This window comes from Lutra lutra, chromosome 13, assembly GCF_902655055.1.
Source record: "Lutra lutra chromosome 13, mLutLut1.2, whole genome shotgun sequence".
Lineage (NCBI taxonomy): Eukaryota > Metazoa > Chordata > Mammalia > Carnivora > Mustelidae > Lutra > Lutra lutra.
Window position 1 is genome coordinate 82,623,681 of NC_062290.1, and position 26,627 is coordinate 82,650,307.

The following is a 26,627-nucleotide window of genomic DNA, read 5'->3' on the forward strand; positions in this document are numbered from 1 at the left end:
GTGGACCATAAGCAATTTGCCATCCTGTATGTCGCCTTGATGGAAGCTCCCGACAAGTGGACATATGTGGATTTTGCGTATATGCTGTAGACGATGCATTTGGTAGTCTCAGACGCGTCCCTGGGGAAGGTGCCGCAGGCTCTGTCGCCCCTGCAGATGGAAGCTGGCAAGGAAAAGACGGGTCCAGATTGAGATCCCTGGGCTACGTACGTGAACAGATTGGAGGGGGCCAGAGTGGACGTGGAGAGACAGGGAGGAGGGCTGCGGTACTGAAATGCTGTGCAGCCCCCCACCCCAGGGTAGTGCAAAGGACCGGAGGAAGGAGCACCAGAGGCACTAACCTGGGGCACACTTCTGACCCTCCTACCTCCTGGGTGGACTCCCGGGTGCTTGCTTTTGTGCAGAGCCGGAGGACACTCCCTTGCATTTATTTCTAGCCTCCTTCTTCTGTGGTAGGTAGCCCAGTTGGGTCCTTTTCACCTTCCCCCGCAAATATCTTCCTCTTGGCCAGCAGTCACATAATTGCTACCTGTTCCCAAAAATGGGGTCATGCATTTTGCCTCTATTACCTCATTGACTCTTCATGAGAACCCCTTGCAGTCAGACCTAGACACCATCCTGGCTGTGCAGACACAGAAACTAGGGCTCAGAGGGAGGTAGCAGCCTGCCGTTTCCCTTCCAGTGGACAAGTGGCTCAATGGAGAGGGGATCCCGGGTCTCTCTGACCCCAAAGGTCACATTGCATCCCCAAAACACTCCATGAGGACCAGGCAGTCCATCTGCAAAGTGGGATTGCTCTCTTTTTGAGAGTTTGGCATGACCCTTTCTTGTCTATGAGCATTTGGGTCCACTTGCCCCCTTTATTCATTCATCCAGCCATCCCTAGGCCAGGCCTTAGTTAGGTAGTCAGGCTGCAGGGGTGGCTCAGACAAGGTTGGTGACCCAGAGGAGCTCCCAGTCCATTCAGGGAGGACACAGAGCCATAACCAGGTGCAACAGGGTACAACATGACAGACACCGACAGCGGGGTGGGTGGATGCGGTGAGAGTCGTCTGCCTGGAGAGTGGACGAGGACCTCGCAGGGGTTCCCCATGGGCTGAAAGGCCAGTGCTGGATGACAACAGAAGACAGGGGGAGGACGGACGCTCTAGGAAAAGTTAACAGTCTGTGCAAAGGCACGGAGGAAGGACAGAGGCTGGGGGGCTTGGGAGATCCTGTTGCATGGAGTGGAGCAGTCTCCGCTGGCTGGGACCAGGGAACGCAGGATCCCTGGGGAGTTTGAGGAACAGGATATACATGTTCTCAAGTCTTACTGAGCACTTCGCCGTGAGTCAGACTTTGGTCTGATCACTTCACAGACATGATGGTCATATTATTGAAATGAAGAAACTGAAGTTCAGAGCATGACTGCATTTTATGGGGATTTTATGTTTTATACTCTCCTGCTTGTTCTGTATCTTTAAAAAAGGTTCTGAAGAGTAAAACAAACACCCCTGACCCAGGTCAAGAAATAAAACCTTACCAATATCAACAAAGCCCCGTCCCCCCACCCTTCATGTCTCCCTCCCCGCCCCCCACCAGGCAAACACCTCACTAAATGGTGTATTTGTCATTCCTCTGAATTTCTTCAGACTGTTACCAAACATGTGCATTCCCAGCAATATGTGGTATCATTCTGTTTCGCATGTTTTAATAATCTTTAGGAATGCTGTCTTCCAACGTGGTCTTCTCCGATATGCTTCCCATCCCCCCATCAACTTAGGATCCATAAGGAACCCCCACCGATGTTCACGGCTGTACAGAATTTCATGGACTGGTCCACCATTTCTTTATGTCTTCTGCTGTTGGACATCAAGGCTGCCTAAGATTCTTTACGAGGGTAAACACTGTGGCCGTGAGAAAGTCCCAGGTTTATCCCAGAAGCCAAGTTCTCTGGGTCGCTGGGGTACGTAATGCCATCTTCAACGTATCTAGACACTGTCAGATTATTCCCCAGAATGGGGCACTCATTTCCCCTCCCCGCCCCCACGGTGTATGAGAGAGTTCCCTGTGCCCTATATCTTCATCCACATTCTGCCTTCCTGCCTCTTTGGTTTTTGCCAATCCCACAGGTGTGCAAGGGCGTGTCTCTGGGGTTTGACTTTGCATTTCCCTGATGAAGAGTGAGGCTGAATGTCTTTTCATATGTTTATTAGCCATTCATGGTTTCCCTTCCTCAAATTGCCTGTTCATACATTTTACTCCATTTTCTCTTGTTTCTTTTGAAAATTGATTTGTAGAAGATCTTTGTATGTTTTGGAGATTGTTTCAAATATCTTCTTTTGACAGACAGGAATTTTACACTTTTTTTTTTTAAAAAAAGATTTTATTTATTTATTTGACAGAGAGAGAGAGAGAGATCACAAGTAAGCAGAGAGGCAGACAGAGAGCAGAGAGCCAGATGTGGGGCTCGATCCCAGGACCCTGAGACCATGACCTGAGCTGAAGGCAGAGGCTTAACCCACTGAGCCACCCAGGCGCCCCTTGAATTTTACACTTAAAAAAAAAAGATTTTATTTATTCATTTATTTGAGAGAGAGAGAGAGAGAGCTCATGAGCTGGGGGAGGGTAGAAGGAGGAGAGGATCCCAAACAGACTCAGTGCTGAGTGGTGGAGCCCGTCATGGGCTTGATCGCAGCACACTGAGATCATGATCTGAGCCAAAACCACGAGTTGGAAACCCAACCAACTGAGCCACCCAGGTGCCCTGAGTTTTATCCTTCAATTAAGTGTATCAATCTTTTCCTTGATAGTTTGTTCTTTTGAGGTCTTTTTTTTTTAAAGATTTATTTATTTGACAGAGAGAGAGAGAGAGTGAGCACAAATAGGGAGAGCAGCAGCCAGAGGGAGAAGGAGAAGCAGATTCTGGGGAGCCTGTTGCGGGGCTCGATCCCAGCACCCTGCAATCATGACCTGACCTGAAGACAGATGCTTAACGACTGAGCCACCCAAACGCCCCATGCTTTTGGGATCTTTAAGAAATCTTCCCCTATTACACAGGGTCTTTGTGTTTAAGTCTTTAATCCACCTGGAACTGTTTTTTTTTTTTAATATTTTATTTATTTATTTGACAGACAGAGATCACAAGTAGGCAGAGAGGCAGGCAGAGAGAGAGGAGGAAGCAGGCTCCCCACTGAGCAGAGAGCCCAGGACACCGGGATCATGACCTGAGCCGAAGGCAGAGGCTTTAACCCACTGAGCCACCCAGGCACCCCAGGCGCCCCTGGAACTGGGTTTTTTAATGGAAGGTGTGAGGTAGGGATTTCGTATCTTTTTTCCGCAATGTGGATATCCAGTTACTCTAAAAAACATCCTTTATAGAAAAGCCCACCCTTTTCCCAGTGACGTGTAGCACCACTCTTGCCGCATACCAGGTTTCCATACATGTGTGAGTCTATTTTGGCAACCCTTGTTCTGGTCCACCAGCCTCTAGCCCAGCCCTCTCTCCCTGGGCTAGTATCACACAGTCTAGCTGTACCTTATCAGGGGCTAAGGCGCAACTTCTCCCTTGAATTAGAAGAGCTAGTGGCTTTGTGAGAGCAGATCTCTGTCATCTTCCTCTTTGAATTTCTTCATTTCTTGTTACCGGGGCATGCCCCTCAGGTTTTTGTTTTTGTTTTGTTGTTGTTTTACAAAGCCTTTCTCAGATGCTATCTCTGGGGCTTCTCAGATTCCTTTATGCAGAAAGGAAACAGGCACAGAGGTGAGAAGACTTGCCAAGGTCATACAATCAGAAGGTGTTGGGTGAGGGTTTCTGTAGGATATCGAAGCCACCCCGTCCACCTATCCCATCTTGCCTAGGCTCTGAAGACCTCTACTTGACCCTCTGGCTAATCTGATACGGGATTTTCACTTTTCCTTTTTCCAGCAAAGTAGCTCCTGAGTCCCGGGAGTGTGCCAGATTGTGTCGGTGCTGGGGACCAGATCGCATTGCTGGGGGGCTCCTCCCAGTGCTGGACACCAGTAGGAAGGGTGGGCATTTTATGGGAAATCGGCAAAGCCTGCAGAAGGAAGTCAGGTGGAGTTTCAGAGTCGATTTAAAGAGCCCCACGCTGGGCGTGCACTTGGGGCCCAGGGCTGCCTTCAGAGAGGACGCCTGCTTCCCGGGGAATTAGAGGCGTCCTCCCGCCCTCCCGCCTCGAGAGGCAGGAATGCGAAGGATCAGCTTTCAGCAGAGCTGCGGCTGCCTTTCCCGGGAGCTCCCGGTGCAGGCCCTTCCCGAGCGGCCGAATTAACTGGTTCTGTCTGTCCAACTGGGAGAACAGCTCCAGCTAAAAATAGCGCCCTGCCCTGCGCTGGTCGCCGGGAGCCGGGGCCGCGACCGTGGGAGTCCGGGCCGCGACAGTCCAAGGAGCCCGGGGAGCCCCGGACGCCCCACCCCGGGCCTGGCCCCGTCCCAACCCCTGAGGCCGCGGCGGAGGCCGCCAGCACAGCGCTGTCCGCACAGGTGCCGCCGAGGGTGGAAGGCCGGCGGGCGAAGGAGCGGCCCCGGCCGTGCGGGATGGGAGCGGGCGGCGCGGCCTCCCGCGCGTTCGCCTGGGCCTCCCTGCCCCTGCTGGGGCCTCCGGCCGGCGCGCTCTGCGAGGACACGCTTTGCTGCCGAGGTAAGGCAGGGCGGGCTGCCGGCGTGCTCCCCCTCTTCCCGGCACTTGCCGGCGCCTCTTTCTCCTTCCCCACCGCAGGTCCGCCGCGGGGGGCGAGCGAGGGAGAACCCTGGCGTCGGCGCCGGGCTCTGGAGGGGAGCCAGGCGCCCTCCGCAAACTCACCTTTGGTTTGAAAAAGTCGCAGTCTCGCCACCACGACCGAGAAGGTTTCATCTCCTTTTGGCCTCTCAGTCTTCCCATCTGGAAAATGGAACAATAGGATCTCCAAGCTTTAATAGTGTTGTGACCCCAAGAGAAGTTGGGGGGTCCGCTGCAGCGGATCGCAAGGGCCCTGGAGAAGTTTGCCCGAATCCGACTGGATTCTCGAGGGTTTATGTTGGTGGGAGGGCTGGAAGCGCCTTGCCTGTGACCTTCCCTCACCCTGCCATCCGCCCAGAGCTCTGCACCTAGCATCAGCCCGCGGCCCCGCGGTCGGAGACCGAGGCAAGCTCGCCGCGAAGTTTACGGGGTCAGAGGACGCGCGAAAATTCTTGAGGGAGAAGAGGATGTGGAGTAGAAAAGGGGTGAACCAAGCAGAGTCGCAGTCCACTCCTCAAACCTGCACCCGTATAGTCCCCAGGCTAAAGCCAGGATTTTGTCTTTGACATCCTAGGGGCTAGGGAGGGAGCGCGGTCCGGGCGCACAGAGGGCCTCCGCAGGCTGGAGGAAACAGCAGCGCGCTCGACCCGGCCGGGTCGGGGTTGGGGGTGGGGTGCCCAGCCTAGATCCCTGGTCCAAGCGGGGAATGGGCGGACTGTGCCGAGAGCCGAGGGGATCGCTCTGTTCAGTGTGGCAGTGTGGCCGGGGCGAGGTGGTTTGTAGTGGGGTCGATTGGCCAAACAGGTGCGCCCCCGCCCCGCCCCTCACCGCCTCCGCTCGGTCTTGGCCCGGCGGGCGGAGCTGCGGGTGGCGGGGCCTGCGATTGGCGGGGCTGGGCCGGCCGGGTGGCCTGGGGGAGCCCTGCCGCCAGAGCACCGCCGCGCAGGCGGAGGCACGGAGCCCGCGGGAGTGCGCTCCTGCCCGGCCCCGCCGCCTGCTTGGCCCGCTCCGCTTGCCTGGCGCTACGGAAACTTTCCTGCGTCCCCGCGACCCCGCCACCTCGTGACCCTGGTCCGGCGTGCAGCTGGGGCTCCGGCGCCTTCGGGATGGCAGAGCACAGTGGCCCGGCCGGCGCATAGAGGTAAGAGCTGGGGCTCCCGAGCCGGTAGACGGGGGTCCCCGGGGCTTGCAGGGGTCCCAGAGGCACTTGAGGTTCGAGAGGATCTGGGGACCTAACGGGAGGTATGGGGGTACCAGACTGAGGAGTGGGCTGCGACTTTGCTTTTCTACCCTACAGTCCCCTTGTGCCGCCAAACGGCCTTTGCGAGGTGCGTTGACCCTTTAAACTTCCCAGGGCGCCCTGCCTAGATCATTGGATCCTGGGGGGGGGGGGGGGGGAGAACGGCGCGCTCTAACAGGGAAGGCTCCCCGTCCCCGTCAGGGGCCTGCAGCCCGCAGGGGTTAGGGCGGCGGTTTTCTCCAGCCTCCCCACCCGAGCGCTTCCAGTGGTCTCCCCAGACTTAAGACCCTCCTCAGCTCACCCTGGGGGCTGGTGGTTGAACAGCAACTCCTCCCATCCCAGAGCCAGTCACCCCGGGGCACCCAAGTTTGAGGTGTTGTTTTGTTCAACCAGTAGCCACTCCTCGGTGTTGAGGGGGCGGGGTCATTGAGGAAAGGTCTGTTTTGGTTTCCTGGGCTGCCCTGACCGGTGAGCTAAACAGGGTAGGAAGAGGGACCAAAGGCACTTAGGTTCCAGTTCCCAGCCTGGTGGAAACGATTGGGTTTTCTGGTTTCCAGATGCTTCATTCTTCTGAGCTGTCTGGCTTGAGTCATATGGAAACTGATCGACCCCCCTTCTGCTATTTAGGGGTGAAATTAGTTTTGATTCGAATTTAATTTTAATTGAGGCTGGGTGAGTAGGTAGCTTATCACCTACATGAATCATCATCTTTAACATTATTTCCCCTCTGTCAAAACCAAACATCTTTTCTTGACCTAAGACTATGTAGCCAAGAGCTCAAACCAAATCAGGCACCAGCTCTGAGGCCCAGAGAACTTGGGTGTAAAGCCCAGTCCTGCCACTCACTAGCTGTGTGTTCTTGGGGAGTTTACCTAACCTCTCTGAGCTCAAAGGTCTCACCCCATGGGGATGTAGTGAGGCTTTTGAAAGATAAGGCATGGAAAGCACGTGGCTCATAGGACAACAGCCTTGGGCTCCAGTCCATATCCCGGAGCTTGGGCCCTCTTGCAGCCTGATCACCCAGACCCCATTGTGCCTCAGTATCCCTCCACTCAAAAGTTGGTATGAACCAGCCCCCTCTTAACCAGCTCTTCTGAGAAAAGTGCACAGATGCACATATCCTCTGAGGCATATGATTTCAGTATGTTTGCAGGCCTCGATTTAAGACAGCCCCATCCATCTCCCTCTTTCCCAGGAACTACTCAGAAGGCAAAAGCCTTTCTATCCACCACTGACCTCTCCCTATCCCTTTTGGATTTGTGGAGGTAAAGGTCGTAAAGGACAGGACAGTGCAAATGTCCAAATTAACCAGCATTATAGAGAGAGGGACTGACCTGTAGAACCTAACCCAAAGTCACCTTCAAGAGCGCCAGGCCACCCCCTCCCTTCTTCCTTGCCTGATGTGGCATCTCCTGGTGAACATCTTGGTGTCTTCTTAGCCACTATCCTCTAGTGACACCCCAGTAGGCAGCTGGTTTCATGATGGGCCAACTTTAGTCTGATAACAAATTCTTCCAGTTTGGAGCAGAGATCTGTGTCCCTGTTACTTCTACCCACTGGTTCTGGTACAACCCTTTAGGTGTCTCTTCCTGGCTCAGCGATGCCCTGAGGTCCCCTGGTGCCTGGCGCTCGGTTCCTTCCCTTAGGCATTTGATACACGGAACTGAGTTTGGCCGTGATGGTGACACCGTTTTTTGTTTTTGTTTTTTTTTTAAAGATTTTATTTATTTACTTGACACAGAGAGAGAGAGAGAGATCACAAGCAGGCAGAGAGGCAGGCAGAGAGGGAGGAGGAAGCAGGCTCCCTGCGGAGGAGAGAGCCCGATGTGGGGCTTGATCCCAGGACCCTGAGATCATGACCTGAGCTGAAGGCAGAGGCTTAACCTCTGAGCCACCCAGGTGCCCCGTGACACCGTTTTTTGAGTGTTTATGACGTGCTAGATCCCGTGCTGAGCGCTTTACACATATTATTTCCTTGCATCCTTAAGACAACACCTTGAAGCTGATTCTTTTCTTGCCCTCATTTTGGTTGAGAGAGGTCACGAAATTTGCCTGAAGTCATACACCCATAAGGAGCCGAGGTGCTCCCCAAACCTGGCATCTGCCTTCGGAGCCTGCGCTCCTACTGGTCCTTGTTGTCCTGTGCTGGTCTGTGTCGTGTGCACCCATGAGTGTGTGCACGTGCCGGTGTTCCCCCGGGCCTGTGGTGAGTGCTGATGGTGTTTCCTCACAACTACCTGGGGCACCTGTTAAAATGCAGATTCCACATCTCCACTCCAGGGCTAGGCAGCTGCACTTTGAAAAATTCGCAGAGCCGTTCTCATGCACCCCACAGCCTGGAAACCTGGCCTCTCAGGTGTGCTTCAGGAGAGACGTGGGATATGGGTCCCAGGTGATCTAAAGTCAAGCCTTGGCTCTACTCTCTTCAGCTGGTTAGTTTTCCTTTCTGGGGCTTTCTCCCGATTGTAAAACGGACAGGATGTTATGCCCACTGGTGGGGCGATGACTGTCTGGGTGGGTTTCAGGCATTACGGGGCGGCCCTTGGAGGACTGAGGCCACTCCTGCCACAGGAAGAGGAGCATGGCAGCAAGCCTGTGGCTCCCAGGTTCCTGCTCACCCCACCTCCCTCCCCTCAAGGCCTGTGACCTCTGCTTTCTAGAAGGATTAGTGTACCTTGGGTGAGGACCTTGTGCTCATATTTCTTAGCTGGGGTGGAGAGGTGGGCAGGATCCCCCCCACAACACACACACACACACACACACATCCCCTTCATCCTCCATGGCCCCATGATGACCTCAGGCAGGAGGAGCTGGGGGACCTCTTGGGAAGGGGAGAGTGGTGGGTCTGCCATGCGTTCATCTGGGTTGTAAATCCAGTAGCCATCCACCCCTTTCCCTGGAGGGCTGCTCTACCGGCTGGTGGGCAGTTCTGGGGAGATGTCTGACTTAGGGCTGGCTGGGCTGGGCTGGCTTCCGGGAGGGGTGAAGGTAAACCAGTAGTCTGCAGCGGTGTCCCAGTCCTAACTGCCTCGCTCGGCTGCACACAGAGCTCTTGTTCCACCTTGGTTCTGTTTGATCCTGCTGAGAGCTCGGACTTACCGAACACCCATTTTATGCAAGAGTCGCTAGAGTCCAGGAAACTGCAGTGACACGTCCCAGGCTCTGATGTCTGCATGCGTAAGGGAAGGTGATAAAGCCAGAACTCGAACCTAGGCCCCTTGACAAGAAGCATAGGCCTTTCGTGTGCACTGTATCCGACATACCCCGGTTCTACCGCCTCACCTGGTCCTGGCTTCGGTGCAGAGCCCTCCCGGGAGCTTGAAGATCTGTGTCCTGGCTGGGCCACCATTGGGCCGTGTGATCCTGGACAGAGCTGGTCATCTCTTAAACTTTTAGTTTCCTTGTCTGTAAAGGTGAGGCGAGGGGCGCGGGGTGGGGATGGTCAATGACATCGCTGAGATTCCTTCTAGTCTCGATACTCATGGGTGACTCTTTTCTTTTCCGCCTTTCTGGGGAGGGGTTTCCATGACAGGCTGGGGGCAAGTGAGATGTTGGGTTAGGTTGGAGGGGTACACTGGCTTGCTGTGAAACCAGTCAACGAGGCTCTGTGGGCTCATGTCCCAGGGGGCTCAGGGAGCTGGGGCGGGGGCACGGGCAGCAGGAGGGAGCCCCAGGTGTGGTCAGGGTGCTCACCTCGGGAATGAAACTGTAATCAGCACTCTGAGCATTGCAGGAGGGTGATGATGGCTGGGCCTGTGAGAGGGAGCCAAGCGGGAGCATGGGGGCCCCTCAGCCCAGCAGAACCCCACCTCGGCCCCCCAGAGCCTTTGCTGAGAGGCCAGGATGGTGTGGAGTGGTCTCTTGCTTCCCTCCCAAGCCACCATGTGTCTCTCCCCTGGGCGTCCCCAGCATTCCTTGAGGCCAGCCCCTCCCAGCTGGGGTCTGTGCCAGCCTGGTTGAGGCTCACTCTGGGGCAGAGCGGCTGGCTCAGGGGATCTGGTTGCCTGTTCTCCACGCCCGGGGGAGCCCCCAGCAGCCCAGCTTCCTAAAGTGGGGTCTTGTTAACTCCAGCCTCCACCAGCCTCCTGCCCTCAGCTTCTCTCCATCCTGTTTCTTCCTCCCTCCCTGGGTTGGGGGGCTCCCTGTTACCCACCTGCAGGATCAAACCCACGTTCCGTGCCTGCTCCAACTCTCCTCCCTGCCTCTTCTGCCTCTGCTCTCCAGGCTGCCTGTCCCGGTCTCTGCCCGTGACTCCTGGATGTCCTTCTCTCACGGCCACTGCTTCACTGCGCCAATTCTTCCTGCCCCTCTGGGTCTGGCCCAAATGTCACCTCCACTTGGTCTCATCACTCCACTAAGGGTGAGCCCTCCCGCTGTGCAGGCCTGGCTTGTAGCTCCTACCAGCCGCCTTGCCTCATATCTGGTTGCCAGCTTGCCTGTCTTCCAAGACGGCTCTGAGCTTCTTAAGGGCAAGCCTTGGGCCTTACTTCTCGTCTCAGTGCCCACAGAGGGGGGTGGAGCCTGGCCAGGGCCTTCCTTGGTCTAGTAAAGGTTCATAAAGCCTTGTAGGGTTGGACTGACTTGTCATTGGACTTAGTTTTTCTGTTCCTGCCTCAGAGCATTTTTCGGGAACCCTGCTTCCCTGTGCAAACTGCCTGGGTCCTGTGTGTGCTCTGTGCTAGGCTGCCTGCAGGTGAGGGACGGACCCAGAGATGCCTTTGGTTTGCAGAAAGACTTCCCTGACTCCTTTGGATTGTTCTTGATCTGCTTTTTTAAAAAATCTATTCTGCTTTGTGGCATCAAAGACAGAGAAGCCCGGCGAAAGGTCTGAAAAGGGCACATCATTTCCTGCCCGCCCTCCCCCTGCAACCCCGCCTGCAGGCTGAACTTCGGGTCTCAAATGAGCGTTGCCAAGATTCTTTAGAATTCCTGAGGGAGTGTGTAAAGTATTTACAGAGGGTCCGTGGGGTCGTTGGGATTGTGCTGGGGGCTCACAGATGTGGCCCCAGAGGCAGTTAGGGGTCATATGATTTTTCTAGGGTTTTACCATTATTTGTGGTCCGAACCTTCAGGGAAATGGTCTGTCCCTGAGGTCAACGAGGGTTGCTGTGCCAGGAGAAGGCTGACCAGCTTGAAACGTCTCTATTTGGAATAAGGCTTTTTTGTCTTTGAAACTCATGTGTTGGGGTCACTTTCTCTACTGGTGTTTGCTGAGAATGAACTTAGGCAGTGGCAAGTGGGTGAGGTGGGACCAGGGAGAATGGGCAACGTCCTTATGAACTTGATCAATACCCACAGGCGGGCCAGGGACTGGGGAGGTGTTCTCTCTCCCTGAAGTAGGAAGCTCCTGTCTCCTTGCAGGTCCCAGTGGCTGATCCCCTATTAAAGACCCATCTTGGAGTGAGGTCTGAGGGATGCCAGAGGTGCCCGGAGGAGGGGAGACGATCAACCGAGATTGGTAATGGTCTGGTTTCCCTTTCCCATGCTGCTCCAGCCCCTTTCTGGTTGGAGTCTGGCAGGGCCTTTGGAGTCCTGTGGCCTCGCACAGAGCCTTTGTTACTAAACATCCTACTCAGGTCCACCTTACTGGTTTACCTGCCTCCAGCCCTGCCTCTGCCCTCAGACAGAGCATCCTAGCCCGGGAGCCCCAAATCCCAACCCTTCTGGGGGAGGCTCGCTGGCCCCGGCTCCTCAGAGGGCCAGGAGGGTGTGTGAGGGTACGAATGGATACCCCCCTTAGCATTGCTGGTGACCCCATCTGGCTGTCACTGGCTGGAGGATCCGTGACAACTGAGTCCACCAGGGAACGGCTATTTGACAGGGGCAGCGGGGACCCAGCCAGACATCAGGGCAGCTGGCCCCGTCTCTCCGAGCCCTTCCCGGCAGAGGCGAAGCCATCAGAGCTGGTGCTGCTTCCGGGAGGAGACAATTCCCAAAGGGCTCTGCCAGCCCCCCTGATAGGGATCTGAAGGCGTGTGAGGGATTTGTTTTTCGGCCAGGATGTGGGGAGTTAAAAATAGACATCCTAATCCCTTGGGTTCGTGTCACACTTGAGGCTGTGCAGAGCCCTTTGGCTCCATGAGCTGGCCGGCGTGGCTCGCAGCTCTGCAGCCGGTGATGCAGGCAGAGGTCGAGCCACTCGCCTTGTCGGTGGGCATGTGGAGGCAGGTGCGGCCACACTTCCTCGCTTGAGCCTGTACCTGCGATCTGGTGGCTGAACCTCGGTCTGTTCCCTCTGCCTGCCTTCTTTATTCTCTCAAGGAGCCCAGTGACAGTCCAGAAGTCAACAGAAGACAAGAGGAAAGGGGGTCCCTCAAACCAACAGGCACAGATGATGATGATGATGATGATGATGATGATGGTTTAACTTAAACGCAATGAGTTAACATACAGTGTATTCTTAGTGTCAAGGGTAGAGTTTAGTGATTCATTAGTTGCCTATAACACCCAGGGTCATTATATCACATGCCCTCCTTAAAGCCCATCACCCGGGGACCCCAGCCCCCCCGCCCGCTTCCCCTCCAGCAGCCCTCAGTGTGTTCCTTAGAGTTAAGAGTCACTTCTGGTTTGTCCGGGGGCAGATTATTAAGCAAAACAGCAAGGGCAGTGGGAAGCCTGAGGACAGATCAAGGCCCCGGGGGGCAAAGGCTCCTGATGGGAATATAGAACGGGAGGGCAGCAATGCAGGGGTGGGGAGGGCGGGGCAGGGATGGGGGTGAACAGGTCCCCTTGGGAGCCCAAACTGAACACCTTCAAGGCCATAATAAGGAGTGTGAACAGGACGCTGTGGGCAAAGGGGAGGCCTGGAAGCTTCTAGCACACAGCAGCTACGTGCTTCATCAACAGTGCCCTGCAGTGGCGGGCTCCCCTGGCTTGGGGACATCTTATGGGATGTGGTAGAGCGGATTTCAGAGAAACTCTCAGAAGACAACCTGTCTGTCCCCACCTCTCCTGGACCCCGGCGCTGTGGAAGAGGGGGGACCTCACTTCCTGCTGCCTCGGGGTTCTGGAGGAACCAGCTCTGCCGCAGAGTCTGTATCTGGGTTTCTCGGCTTTTTCCTAGTTGTAATCTAGGTTCTCCTGATTGCCTGTCTTCGCCATGGTGGGAGGAATTAAGTGAGAAGGAGGAGGCGGGGGCTGAAGTTCTAGGGGAAGGCTCTTTTCCGCTCCTGTCCTGATTCCCTGGAATGCTTGATAGGCTGCTCTGGTCTCTGGCACTGCGCTCCTTGCCCCTGACCAGCCTGCAGACCACAAGGACTGGTTTTCTCTTCTTCACCTCCTCCCAGCCTTCTGACCCCCCTACCCCCACCCGCTAATCCCGCCCAGCTTCTCCTGCGGCTTGCACCGTCCACTCCAACAACAGTGGCTTCTTTCATGCATTGTAGTGTCCACTTCCTCTAACCTGTATCTTTATTAGCTCTAGGCCAGGGGTCTCTGGTGGGCAGGAAGGGAGTGAAACCAGATCTGAGCTGGATGGACCATTGGAAACCTGTAATCCACCCATATTAGGGTTGGAAAGACAGAGGCCCGAGTTTGCATATTAAAACTGTGTGAGAAGTTCATGGCAGATCTGTGACTCGAACTCAGATCTCCTGGCCCATCCTGGTCTTTGGCTGCAACACGGCCCTGCTTTTCAAAGCCGCTTGGATTCTCAGCTCCGAGAGCAGGGATTCCCAGCTCTGTGTGAATCCCAGTCTCACAGCCTTGGCTCCTCCTGGGGCTGGGAGCCAGCAGTGCCAAGCCCGCGGGTTCCCAGAGAGGGCTTTTGGCATCGGTGTTGGCTTAGTCACAGGGATGAGGTCACTACTCACCTCTGCATGGAGGAGGATGCCAAGGTTTGGGAACTTTCACTCTGAGCCACTTGAGTGTGTGTGTGTGTGCGCGCATGTGTTGTGAAAAACAAACCTGTTGGTTGGGACTTTGTACTTGGCCTGGGAATTGCAGATGTGGGGAGACCACGGGGCCATGAGAGCTCCTGGGCTGGGCCCTCTCATATTCCTCAGTGGCTCAGTGTTGAGAAAGATCTTGAACCAGGAGCCAGAACACGGCGTTAGTGTTTGCTTGCCTTACACTGGCTCTGTGCAAGGTGCAGGACCTTTCTGGGCTGTAATGATTCCTAGCAGCCCACACTTACTGAGTACTACCCTGGGCCAGGCGCTGGGCTCAGGACTCAGGACTTTCCAATATTAGCACATCTGGTTCTCACGGCAGTCCCATGAGCTCCTGTCATCATTTCTGGTTTGCAGATGAGGAGACTGAGGCCCAAAGAAGAGAAGTGACTTGCTTAAGATCACCTAGCCAGGAAGGAGCAGAGCTAGAGTTTGAATGAAAGTTTTCACCACCCCATGGCCCAAAGTGTCCGGCACTGTGCTTCTCTGCCCTCCAGCTGCTGTGAGAGTATAAGTATGAAGAAATTAGGTGTGATTAAGCTGACGAGGAGCATAAAAGGGGTGAATGAGGAGTCCTTTTCTAGTTTGACATCATCCCCCATGTTCTCCCTCAAACACTGGCCTTGAGCAAGTCATAGGGGGAACAGAGGAGAGCAGGTATGGCTGTTTCCAGGCTCTACCAGGGAAGGGTGCATTAGAAGCCATGCTCTCACAGACAGTCAGTCCTGGTCCTGTCTCTTTCCACCTCCTTTAGCTCTTGGCCTTTTCGATGTTGGTGTTAATTCCATTCCCCTCTGTCCCCAGAAGGTCCCCTGAAGGAAGGGCAGTTGTTGGGGCCATTTCCCTTTGAGTGGAGTGACCAATGAAGTATTGATTCAGACCAGGGGTCTGTGTTGGCTACTGAGTCCTGGGTTTGGGGTGGGGGGTGGGGGCAGGGCCAAGTAGCTTGTTCCCACCCCAGAAGGGCCTGGTCTTGCAGAGAGGCCAAGGGTGGGGAGTGGTCTGGGAACCCTGAAACTGGAGTCCTGGCTGGCTCACCTACCAGCTGTGTGACTCCGATAAAGCTACCTCACGTCTCAGATCCTCAGTATTTCCATCTGTAAATTGGGCTTAACAACAATACCTGCTCCCGGGATTGTTGTTAGGTTAAAAGTTAGGCATGGAGCTGAAATCCTGGTCGAGTGCTAGTGTTTCGTTATGACTCACCAGTATTTGCACTGTGATACCGAGGGCCTTCTCCGTCACCTTCACACTGGTCTTGGGACACTCTGGCCAGTGCTCCTTTCCAGAACTTACTGCCTCTGGTGAAGGCAGTTCTGGGTATGGAGAAGTCTGAATTAAAGAGACTATATGGATTGCTTATTTATTTCTCTTGTAAAGATACACAGCGCTTCAAATTGCCCAAACAAAAAGATTTTCAAATATGGGCTTTTAAGTGAGCCGCAGTGATGAATAGATACAGGGGATAATAGAGGAAAAGATTTCTTTAAGGTGTTGAAGTTTTATCTTTTGCACGGCGTTCACATTCCACTAGAGCTTGTTTCTGCCATTGAAACCACAGGGGTGCGTGTTTGTTGGAACAGGCTTGCCTGGTCAAGGTGGAAGGGACTCAACCAGTGTGAGGTTCTGCTTTTCCTTCCCTCTCGAGAGCCTCTGGGGTTCAGTCCTAGAGAGAAAGCGTGCCCAGTCTTTGGAGAGCCCACAGGCTCATGTGTTGGGGAGGGTGAGAAGTCAGGGAGGCTTCCTGGAGGAAGTGAGGTTGGAGGAGGCCCTAGGAGGGCAGCTATCCAGGTTTCTGCAAATAGGATTGCAAAATCGCTTCGCCCAAGCTTGACTGCTTCTCTGGGGCAGCCCAGCAGCCAGGTCAGCTGGGAGACCCGGGGCCAGGCGGTCTAGATGCTTGGGGAGGAGGGAGGTGCCCAATCCTGCCTCAGTTTCCCGATTTAGATTGGAACCATCTCTAGAGGCCCTTTATCATAGGCATGCCTTTGGAGAGGGAGCAGAGGGCTATGGCTGAAGAGGTGGGTTTGAAATCTGACCTGGGTTTGTCAGTTGCGCTGTGTGCTCTCCAACGTGTCCCTGCACCTCCATCTCCTCCTCTGTCAAATGAGGATAATAGTGACACCTACGTCACGGAGTTGTTTTGGGGCATGAGTTAGGTAATGCATGTAAAGTGCTTATCAGAGAGCCGGCCCAGGGTAAGTGCCTATCATTATGACCTGCTGCCTGCCCACTGTTGTTTTTAGCTTGAGACACACCTCTCTCCACCTTCACCTCTCCCCACCGCCAGGGTTCCTGTTGTTGAAATCCAGTGCAAGGATTTCAAGTATTTATATCCTTGCTGGAATTTCTCTTTGCATTGTCCGGTTAATTACCTAATTGAATTAAGGCAAACAATTTCATTTCCTTTCCCGGGCAAGGGCAGGAAGGGGCCTGGTGCCTTCTTTACTGTGATGGAGATGATTATCAAAATATTTGATGATGATGATGATGCCTCCCTCCCTTGAGAGGTCTGCTCCCCCCCACACCTCCCCCACCCCGGGATAGCTCCACAGGCCCCGTAAATCAAGTGGCAGCCACGTGTTTGGGAAACATAAATCTTGTTGAGGATGTCAATGGGCTCGGTCGCACGTTTCTGTCAGTGCCAAGCTGTGTTTTGGCACTTTCTTGTCTATTCCCAGAAGGATGATTGGAAAGGCTCCCTTTAAATATTTAGAACTAATGACCTGTGTATATATTTGGGGAGCGTCAGCTGATGGAATATAAATCAGAAACCAAGGCATAGGGACAAAGCTTCCCACAGCAAGGAATGACTGGCGCTTCTCCACACTTTGATGGTGTTGGTGGCACTGGGTTTAGCCCTGTCCCTTGCAGCTCTGGGGTGGGGAAGCTCAGTGGTTAAGGGCGTGGGTTCTCTGGTTGAGATGCTGGGGGCTTCGGATCCCCGCCCAGCACTCAGTAGCTGCATGAACTGGGATAGCCCTTTAACTTGTCCTTGGCTCTGAAGAGACAGATACCCTAGAACCTGCTTCCTAGTGCTGTTGTCAGAATTGTACTTCGCGCTGTGCTGCCCACGGTAGCCACTGGTGAGCAAGCCAGCATCAACTCAAGGACCTTCAAAATAGCCTCACTCTGTTTCTTACCCCAAGACCCTCCCCACCCCACCTTTCTAGCCCTCCCTCCTCTCCAGAAGGCAGGTAAGGCAAACAGTTGGACCCAGCATGCCCAGGGCTCTCCCACACCTAGGGTTCTTGGTTAGGCAGTCTCTTCTGTGGGGGACGTCCTCTCCCTGTCTTTGCCCCTCCTTTCTCCTTTAGAATGTATCTCAAGCTCCATGCTCTCCATGAGTTTTTCTTACAGCTCCCTAACCAGTCCCCTTTAAATGCCTTACTACCGCCCCTTCTTTATTATGCCTTCTTTCTGTACCCACTGCTGGCCTTAGTGTGGTCTATGGAACAGCAGTCTGGGGAGACATGTAGTAGAAAAAGAGTTTTGAAAAAGGCTGCATACTGTAGGTGCATTCATACAGGACCAGTCCACATTAGCAATTATGAAGGCTCTGAGAAGTTCTGCAGTGAAGGAATCAGTTAAGCTCTGTTTCCCCCTGGACTCCTAAGCCTCTAACCAGAGGACACGTTTCCTCTTGGAATACCTCTTCACAGGGCTTTGTGATATTCTTGGGGCTGTGATGTTGTAGACATCTGTATGCGAGTTTGGTGCTCCTTCTGCATTTTACAATCAGGAAAACCAAGTAATGGGCCTCGGGAAAACCTGTGTGGCGCATCTCCATCGCCGCCTGGATCAATGGGCATCTGCAGCCAGGTGGCAAGGAGAGGCTGGTAGTGTCAGTCAAGGACCTGCTGTCAAAGAGCTTCTGTCCTTGTTGAGGGGATGAGCTGGACACGTGGAGAAAGAGATTAACTGCCCACTCATGGATCGCTGTGCCTCTGGGTAACTGGAGCCCTGTCCCTGTCTGTGTCCCCGCTCAAGGAAGGACACAAGAGTCAAATGTCCTCTGAGAACACAGCACTGTCTCTAGGGCCCAGGACCCTGGACCTCGCCTGCCCACCTCCCATCCCCATCTCTGTGGATTTCCGAGACATTGTGGTTTGGTCCTGAGGGAGCACAGCCAAAGAAGGGTAGGGAGGGCAGAAGGGAAGAGAATAGCTTTCTGTTTATCAGTGCACAATCTCCCCTTCCTTTCTGGGAGAAAAAATGCTCTCTTTTTGATTCCTCTTTTATTATCTGAAATTCTCTGGGGAGCAATTACCAGACGGTGGGAATTATCTGTGTCTTTATTCTAATGCCTGTCTGCCTGAGCTTCTTCTTGGAGTAATTGATTTGGGTAATTCCGAGCTGTTGAATGTTGTTCTAGGGGAGGGTGCTGAGGCAGAGGCAGGGGGATGCCCAAAAAGACATTTTCAGAGGTGGTCTTGCAGCCAGCGGCTCCTGGTGATGGTGATGGTAGGGGCGGGGAGGTGCCTGGAGACAACCTATCTGGTGTCTCATACCTTTGAATTTGTCCCCTCTCGCACTGAAGACACGTGGGCTGCCCTTCTCCTCCTGAAGACGCGTGAGTTGCACGGGAGCCCACCTGACTGTGGAACTGGGACAGGCTTATTGTAGGAAAATGAGGAGCAGAAAGACAGGGGTCAGCTATAATGGGTTTGGTCACTGCTCACCGCAGGCTGTTCAGTCCTGGGCATTGGCCCTGACCTGACCCTGACCCTGGCCCTCACCCTCTGGCCTCCTCGAGGGTGAGGGAGAGCCTTTAGGGAGGGCAGCTGCTGTGAACTGGTCTGACCTTTCCCCCGGGCAGACAGAGGTGTTGGCTCTGGACCCTGCTTCCCCAGGGCGCCTGAGAAGCAGCAGGAAGGGAGGGCCTTAGTGTGGGGAGCTCCAATGAGACTGGGAGATTTATCTGCTCAGTGGATAGAAAGCAGTGTTGTCCCCTGACAAAGGTTTAGGGAAGACCGGATTTCCAGTGAGTGAGTGCTGGAAATGGGAAGAAAAGCTGGGACTAGAAGGTTCCTCGGGTCCCTCTCCTCTGGGGCTTGTATGGAGGAGGCAGCCCGGTGTGGGGGGTCTCCGGGGAGTCTCTCTCCTCCCGTGCCCACCTCCCCACCCCTTCCCACCCTCACCCAAGAGAAAGGAACCTCCAGACCCAGAGTCGGTCGTCCTAACCACCACCCTCCCCTGGGAGGCTTGGACGCTGCTGCTTCCTTCCCTGGCCTGCAGCCTGGGTGTCATGAGGCATTTCCACCCTATTTTGCTGATGAGAAAATCAAGGCCCAGGGCGATCTGTCTGAGTCCCCACAGTGAGTTAATAGCAGGGCTGGGTCTCACAGTGTTCTCCTGACTCCCAGTCTGGGACCTCTGTGGGCTGTGGTGGGGGTGGGAGCTCGTCAGCAGCCCAGTGGAGGAGGGGCGGGGGGGTTTCTCTGGTTCTATCATGGCTCGTAGCCGTTGACACTGGAAAGGGTTACTTGAGTCTGTCCGACCACCTGCTACACTGGGAAGCTCCTGAAGGGCAAGGACCCTTTGTTATCTTGGGATCATGCCTCGGGACTCCTTCAGGTACAAGAAACAAAGCCCTCTCCCCCTCAAACTGGCCAAAGTTAGACGTATTTTGTGAGCTTATGTATGTAAAGAATCCAGGAGGCCCAGGGAATCCTGACAAAATGAATTAGTTAGGTGTTGGCCTGTTTACCGTCCCTAGTCTGGTCTGAGTTTTGGTATTACAGAAGGGCTTTCAAGGATTGAAAACAATTGGGTTCAACCTAAATGATTTTGAAAGACTCCTCCAAACTATAAAAGGTCAAATAAATGTGCTTAGAGCAATGCCTACAACAGCCAAACTATGGAAAGAGCCCAGAAGTCCATCAACAGATGAATGGATAAAGATGTGGTATATCTATATGATGGAATACTATGCAGCCATCAAAAACCGAAGTCTTGCCATTTGCAACGACATGGATGAACTAGAGGGTATTATGCTGAGTGAAATAAGTCAGTCAGAGAAAGACAATTCCATGTGATCTCCCTGATAGGAGGAATTTGAGAGATAAGACAGAGGATCATAGGGAGAGGGAAAGAAAAATAAAATGAAACCAGAGAGGGAGACAAACCATGAGAGACACTTAATCTCAGGAAACAAACTGAGGGTTGCTGGAGAAGAGAGGGCGTGGGAGGGATGGGGTAGCTGGGGGATGGACATGGGGAAGGGTATGTGCTATGGTGACTGCTGTGAATTGTGTAAGACTGATGATTCACAGTACCCCTGAAACAAATAATACATTATATGTTTATTAAAAAAACTTAGAAGCCCTTTCTGGCCAGATATAATACTATCCTATAGAACCGATGGGTAAATTATAAGGTGATGGGACATGATGAAGGAGTGATTGCTGAAGAGTGTGGCTTTTGGTTCTCTGAGGCTCCAGGGAGGACTTCTTGTCCCACTAGTGAACTACAAAGCTCTTGCCTGGAGGGGCAGGAATTTACTGAGCATCTGCCATGTCCCAGGCACTGTTTCAGTGGAGGCTGAGAACTGATACGATTTCAGAAACTCCTAAACCACCTCTGGTGCCTGAAATTCCACCATTAGTGATTTATTCCTTTGGGTTAAGCATTGTACTTTTTAACTTGGGTGTTAGGTACTGAGGAGATAGTGATTGGGGACCTCATTCATCTCTAAGCCTCCCTTGGCTTACAAGTTATTATTTGGAAATGTGGAAATAGAGGAGTTAAACAGGGGACTGGGATACAACACAGGGTTGGGGGCGGAAGTCAAGGTTTGCGCATGGTACATCATTGTGACTACCCCACCCTGAGTGCTAAACTTAGCAACAGTCAAAAATTTTAGTCATCAGATCACTTTTAGTGGTCATTGTTTTCCAAGTTTGGATCCTAAAGGCAGAACAAGAACTAAAGGTCCTTCCCGGCTCTGGCTCCCTGCTGCCGTCTTGCAGATCCTTCCGCTCCGATGGGCGGCTCCTGCTCCAGCCGTCTGGGCCAGCTGCTGGAGGAAGCTGCTAGAGCCGCCCTCCCACCCTTTCCAGCTGGTCACCTTCTGGCCTCTAGGAACCCCTTCCCCCATGAAAATATCAGACAGCGACCGGTCAGCAAATACTGATCTCCCCCTATACCTTATAGAGGTTAAAATGGTGTGTGGGTTCTGGAGTCTGGCTGCATTCAGGACCAGGCTTGACCAGCTGGGGACTGAGCCACTCTTCGCTGACTTTCTCATCTTTAAAATGGGATAACTGTACTAGCTCCAAGGGGTCTAGGAGGTGTCAGTGAGGTAGATGCTGCGGGTCAAGCCCCAAGTTCAAGGCCTTGCATGTAAAAGGGACTCAGTATGTGGATCTTTGAGGATTATACTATCTCGCTATTGCTCAGGGCTTTGGCCAGCCTTCCTGCGGTCAGTACCGGGTCTCCAGCCACATGACTCTTGTCTTCCCAGACTCCGCCCTCTCCGGGCTCCTCACCGGTGGCCCCCCCTCCCACCTGGGTGTGCTCCTCTTTTCACCTGCTAGCTCTCACCTGGGAGCCCCCTTCCTCCTGGGGTGTCAGAGACTCCTGAACCTGAGCCACTCCCATTCCCGATTGGAAATCTCTTACCCTGATCCTCTTTCCTGAGTTCCAGATGGAGAAGTGATTATCACCAGATGCTCTAAAGTCACATCAACTGCCCAACAGGGAAGTCCTTTTCTTTCCGCTAAAACAGCATCCCCATCCTCCTCACCCCTCCCCCTTCCCCGACATCCTTCTTTCTCAGGTGTGTCGCCTTGGCCAGCCCCGGAGCCAGAGAATCCCAGCCTGGCAGTTTCCCTCCCTTCCTTCCTTCCTGCTTCGTGCCAGACTAGTAGCTCCCCTTAGCACTGGCTCCTGTCTCTCTCCCAGCCCCACTGTCCCCTGGGGATAAGCAGGCTGCAGGCTCCTGTCACACGGCTTGCCTCCCCATCCCTGATCCCCCTCGACTCCACTTCCAGGGGAGCTTTCTAAACCTTGGTCTGACCAGTCACTCCTCTGCTCAGGGGTCTTCAGGGGCTCCCTATTGCAGGCCAGTCCCCTGCCTCCAACCAGAATAGCATGGTTATTTGTGCTTTTTACCCTTCCCTTGGCTCCTGGGGAATGTTCCTTTCATAGAGTCTATAGTATGTGTAGCTTGATTGATGGGGGTCAGCCTGGAAACCTCTGGGGTCTACAACAGAAGGGTCTACCTCCCTAGAGGCAACGGGTGCCTATGAAAGTAGAGGGCTTGAAGGGGGCCAGAATGGGGACCCCCAGTACCAGGCACAGATCTAGCTGCCCTTGCTGTGATTCCGGATCTAGAAGTTCACGTGGGTTTGTTGGATGCTTAGGGCCCAGGGACTGTGAGCCCTACCCCCTACTAGGGCGAGGGGCCTCTGCTTCCCCAGCTTCGGCCTGGGAGGGAACATTTCCCCTTCTCAGGGCCTTGGCTGCTGATGGATTGAGCAATGGTGTGGGTGAAAAAACAGAGGTGAACAAAGTAATAATTAACAGATGTCAATTGTTAATAGCTTAAAAATACCACCAGCACTCCACCCCCACCCCCGGGAAGGGAAGCACACAGTCCCTTGGCCCCTTGGAAGGGACTGATTCACAGCCAGCTTGGGACAGTCTTGGCCGAGAGAGGGACAGGTACCTTGGGGTGTGTGGGGCAGGGGGCAGGGGTCAGTGCCATTGGCACGGCTGCCGGGCTTTGACTTACTTTGATTCCTGCGAGTTTTCTTGGGGTGAGGACAGGGTCTGCAGAGTTAAAGGGCAAGATCAGAGGGATACTCGGGGAGCATATGAATCTGTCCATTGTGCAGGCTGTCTGGGTCCCCCGGATCCGGGCTGCCGGCCCGTCTCCTGCTTGACGGCGGGGTGCTGCTAACGGGACTCGGTCCTTCATGTTTGCTTCCCTTCTGCTCTTTACTCTGTAGCCAATGTGCGTGTGCTGTTTCAATTTCCCAGAGACTGGTTCGTGTTGCTCCCAATTCCCACGGCCCTTACAGCTGCGGCTAGCCCGGCCTTGGCCCCAAGGTCCTGCTGGGCCCGCCTGGCTCAGAGTTTTATAGGTACACGTATGTGGTAGTGTGTTTATAGTTTCTGAATGCTTGTTTTCTGTGTCTTTCCAGTGGCCTGAAAGGCCATGAGGGGCGGAGAGGCTCCCTGGCTGGCTTTCCACCGTTAGCCCCTGACACAGTTTCTGGTTCGTAGTAGAAACTTCATGAGCATTTTTCTGATGCGTGCGGGAGTAAGTACATGGAGGAGTCAGGAAAGGTCCAGCCTTTGGCTAGGGTGACCAACCGTCTCGGTTTGCTTAGGACTTGGGTAGGGGGTGTTCCCAGGATCTGGGACTTTCTATTTTAAACCAGGACAGTTACAGGGAAACCAAGATGAGCTGACCACACCGCCCCTGACCCCAGTGTCTATTCCTGGGGGACAGTTATTGTCTTATAATTCTCGAGGCTGAAAGCCCAAGATCACAGTGTCAGCAGGATGGTTCCAGCGAGGCCTCTCTCCTTGACTCGTGGATGGCCACCCTCTTGCATCCTATTCACACGGCTGTCCTCTGGGGACATGGGACCCGGTGTCCTTGTTGTGTGTCTAATTTCCTCTTCTTATAATGACACCAGTCAGTTTAGATGAAGGCCCACCTAGTGGCTTTATTTTACCTAATCGTCTCTTTAAAACCCTTATTTCCAAATATGGTTTCCTTCTGAGGTTCTAGGGATTGGAACGTTAACAAGTGAATTTTAAAGGAACCCATTTCAGCCCTAGGCCTGAGTGACACTGTCTCCCCACAAGGATGGCAGCTAAGGCGGTGATGGTGCCAAAGCAGTGGACCTTTCCCCTGGCAAGAGGTCTCCTCTTCTCGCGGGCTGGGAGGGGGAGGGTCCCCAAAAGTAGGTTTTAAGCTTTAAGGTTTTGAGTTTTTTTTCACCTCCGTCATGTTTAGCTCATTCATTTTTCTTCCGTATTTGCATATTCCTTCAAGAGAGAAGCTAGCCTTCCATTCTCTTACCTGCCCTGAGTCAAGCCTTGTTGGTTCTGTCTGGACTGCAGTTCCCAGCCTCTGGCCTCAAAGCTTGAGGTGTCTTGGGTTCGCTCCCGGTGCAACTAGCCCAGGGCTCACCTGCGCACCTCTGGCTTTGCTTCTCCTCACTTCTCAGCTTTGACGCAGCTCTTCTGGGCAGAGCCTCTGTGCCCCAGGCTGCCCGGAGCAGGAGCTGGTCTGGTTCCTGGTAGTCCCCAGACTTGGTCGGCACTGGCACACTGGGAATCACAAAGATTTGTGCAAAGGAAGCAGGAAGGGGTGCTGGCTGAGACAGCTGTAATAGAACTGTCTATAGCCAAATCCAGGCTGGACCACTGACTAGGTGCCTTGAACAAGTCAGGTCAATTCTCTGAGTCTCAGTTTACTCATCTATAAAATGGGGAGGTAATAATAATAATTACCTTCTGGGATTGTTGAGAAAGTGAAATGACAGGAACTTACTGGAAGCATTTAACATGGCACCTGGTAGGTACTAAGTGCCCTGTGAGTGCTGATTTCTGTTATTTGAGGAATGTGGTGGTTTTGGAGAAGGGCATGCATCTGTGAAAGGCCTCTGGGGGCCACTCTGAGGCTTGTCATTCCCTGTCTCATCAGGAGCGTGGTCAGAGGGCCAAAGGAGAGGGGGCTTTCGTGCTTTCGGGGAGGGTGGTGTTTGAACTGTGAAGGTACAGGGACACCCTGGTTAGAGGAGAGGGTGTGAGCAGAGGTTCGGGGCTAGGACCTCCGTGGGGCTCCCCGGGCGTGAGCTTCACCCCCTTTCTTTCAGGACGATGTAAGAATAGGCTGGGACTTAGGACTCACCCGAGAGTGATGAAGGCACAGGGAGCCTCAGCCAGGAGGAGTGCAGGCGGTGGGAGGAAGTTCTGTGTGTTTTTTATTTCCAAGGGCTTTTACTCAGTTCTTCTTTCTTTTTTTAGACAGACGTTATTTCTGAGAGCAGTTTTAGGTTCACAGCAAAAATGAGTGGGACAAGCAGAGCTTTCCATAGACCCCCTGCTCCTGGCTACGCACAGCCTCCTCCGCCACCCACATCCATCACATCCGTCCGTACCAGGATCTGTGTTCTAATATGTAAAATTGGTATACTCCGGGACTTAAAAAGAAAGTGGTACAGAAGGGTATAGAGAAAAGACTAAACCTGTCCCCTTTCTTGCCCCTGCCCCACTCAACACACACACACACACACACACACACACACACCACTCTCTGGAGTAACCACTGTTTTTTTTTTTTTTTTTTTTTTTTTTTTTTAAGAATATGCAAGAACCTGTTTCCCTGCATGCTTCCATGTCTGCCCTGGGGGGTTGCCCCACATCTCCTGTCTCCTCATCTGGAGCGTACCATATCGGTACGCACGTCTCTGTCACACACTGCACAAGAGCTCCCCGGAATTCCCTGTTCAGAAGGGACCATAATTAATTCAGCCGGGTCCTCTGTGATGGACACAGATGCTGTTTATGGGTTTGTTTGTTTGTCTGTTTTTTCCTGCTGCAAACCGGTGTGTAAACATCCTTCTACATTTCTTGCACGCTTGTGAGAGTTTATCTGAGGGACAGGATTGCAGAAGGAGAATATATGAATTTAAAATAGACATTGTATGGATCTTGACTTTTTTTTTTTTAAAGACTTTATTTATTTATTTGACACACAGAGATCACAAGTAGGCAGAGAGGCAGACAGAGAGAGAGGGGGAAGCAGGCTCCCTGCCAAGCAGAGAACCTGATGCAGGGCTCGATCCCAGGACTCTGAAATCATGACCTGAGCTGAAGGCAGAGGCTTAACCCAACTGAGCCACCCAGGCACCCTGGATCTTGACTTTTGATCCACATGGCTGAGTTGCCCTCCACAAAGGGTGGGGCAGTGAAGGCTCCTGCCTACTGTGGGTTGACACTGGTTTGCTCATGATCTTTGGGACATCAAGAGCTGGGGTAGAGTTTAGGTGTGTTCTTTGGGGCAGCTGGGATGGGGGCCTTTGGAGTACCCTTTTCTCAGGCTTCTTCTATGCCCTCATCTACACAGATGTATCCATAATACGTCTATGATTCTGTTTAACAGTTTTTTTTTTTTAATCATTTATCATTTTGCAATTTGCTTCTTTTGCGAAGATATTTTCAGAAGGTTTTCCTGGTCAGGACATGGACCTCTGCCTCTCTGTTTCTATCTACTGCATGGAGCTTTCCACAGGCTCTCAGGCTCAGGTGCCAGCATCCCTCTGTCTGGGGTAAGCACGTTTCCCAGGAAAGTGCTTGTTGCCGGGAACGGCACTGATGTTATTCCTGCTGTGAGCTTGGAGCAGAAGTCATGGTTTTGCCTTGGCTTTGAAAATGGGTCTGAACCTTCTGTGGGCTCTTCGAGGGCAATGTGTGGGTCCAGTGCATCTGCTGACTGAGTTTCTCCAGCCCTGGGCTCTTCTCTGCTCAGAGTAGCTGCAAAGTCAACTCTCCTAGCCCCGTGGCCATCTTGGTTACCTTGTCTCGTGGGCCCCCTTTCTGATGATGCCTGTGAACAGATCTGTTGCTGGTGGAAAGTTGGCATGAGCCACGGCTCGTTCATTCATCTGCTGCATGATTTTCCTCATTTTTCCTCTTGGAAGAGCCCCTGTGGGGTATATGGTTCTGGCTGAGCATATGGTGGTAGAGGTGATGAAGAAAAAGACTCGCTTAGCCCGAGAGGCAGTGCTAGTGGTATCCCTGGCAGCTTCTGCT

General features: G+C 53.4%; 1 protein-coding gene and 1 long non-coding RNA gene across 4 annotated transcripts in view; one reads left to right on the forward strand and one right to left on the reverse strand.

Moving 5' to 3' along the window:
• Window positions 1-26,627, forward strand: part of DAB2IP (DAB2 interacting protein) — a 188,514-nt gene that overhangs the window by 16,867 nt on the left and 145,020 nt on the right. Inside the window, exon 1 of one of the 3 annotated variants that reach the window (XM_047699364.1) lies at window positions 4,230-4,643. The exons of 1 other annotated variant lie outside the window; for it this stretch is intronic. In XM_047699364.1, coding sequence (XP_047555320.1) covers window positions 4,541-4,643 — 103 coding nt within the window. In that variant the 5' untranslated portion in view covers window positions 4,230-4,540. Of the gene's footprint in view, window positions 1-4,229; window positions 4,644-5,690; window positions 5,863-26,627 lie in introns of those variants that run through there. One more of the 3 variants, XM_047699374.1, reaches the window with a different exon arrangement.
• LOC125083235 (uncharacterized) lies at window positions 3,275-5,480 on the reverse strand. Its single transcript, XR_007122217.1, has 3 exons — window positions 5,090-5,480; window positions 4,806-4,883; window positions 3,275-4,040 (listed from the first exon to the last, which is right to left on the reverse strand). It is a non-coding gene; the product is annotated as an uncharacterized LOC125083235 (long non-coding RNA).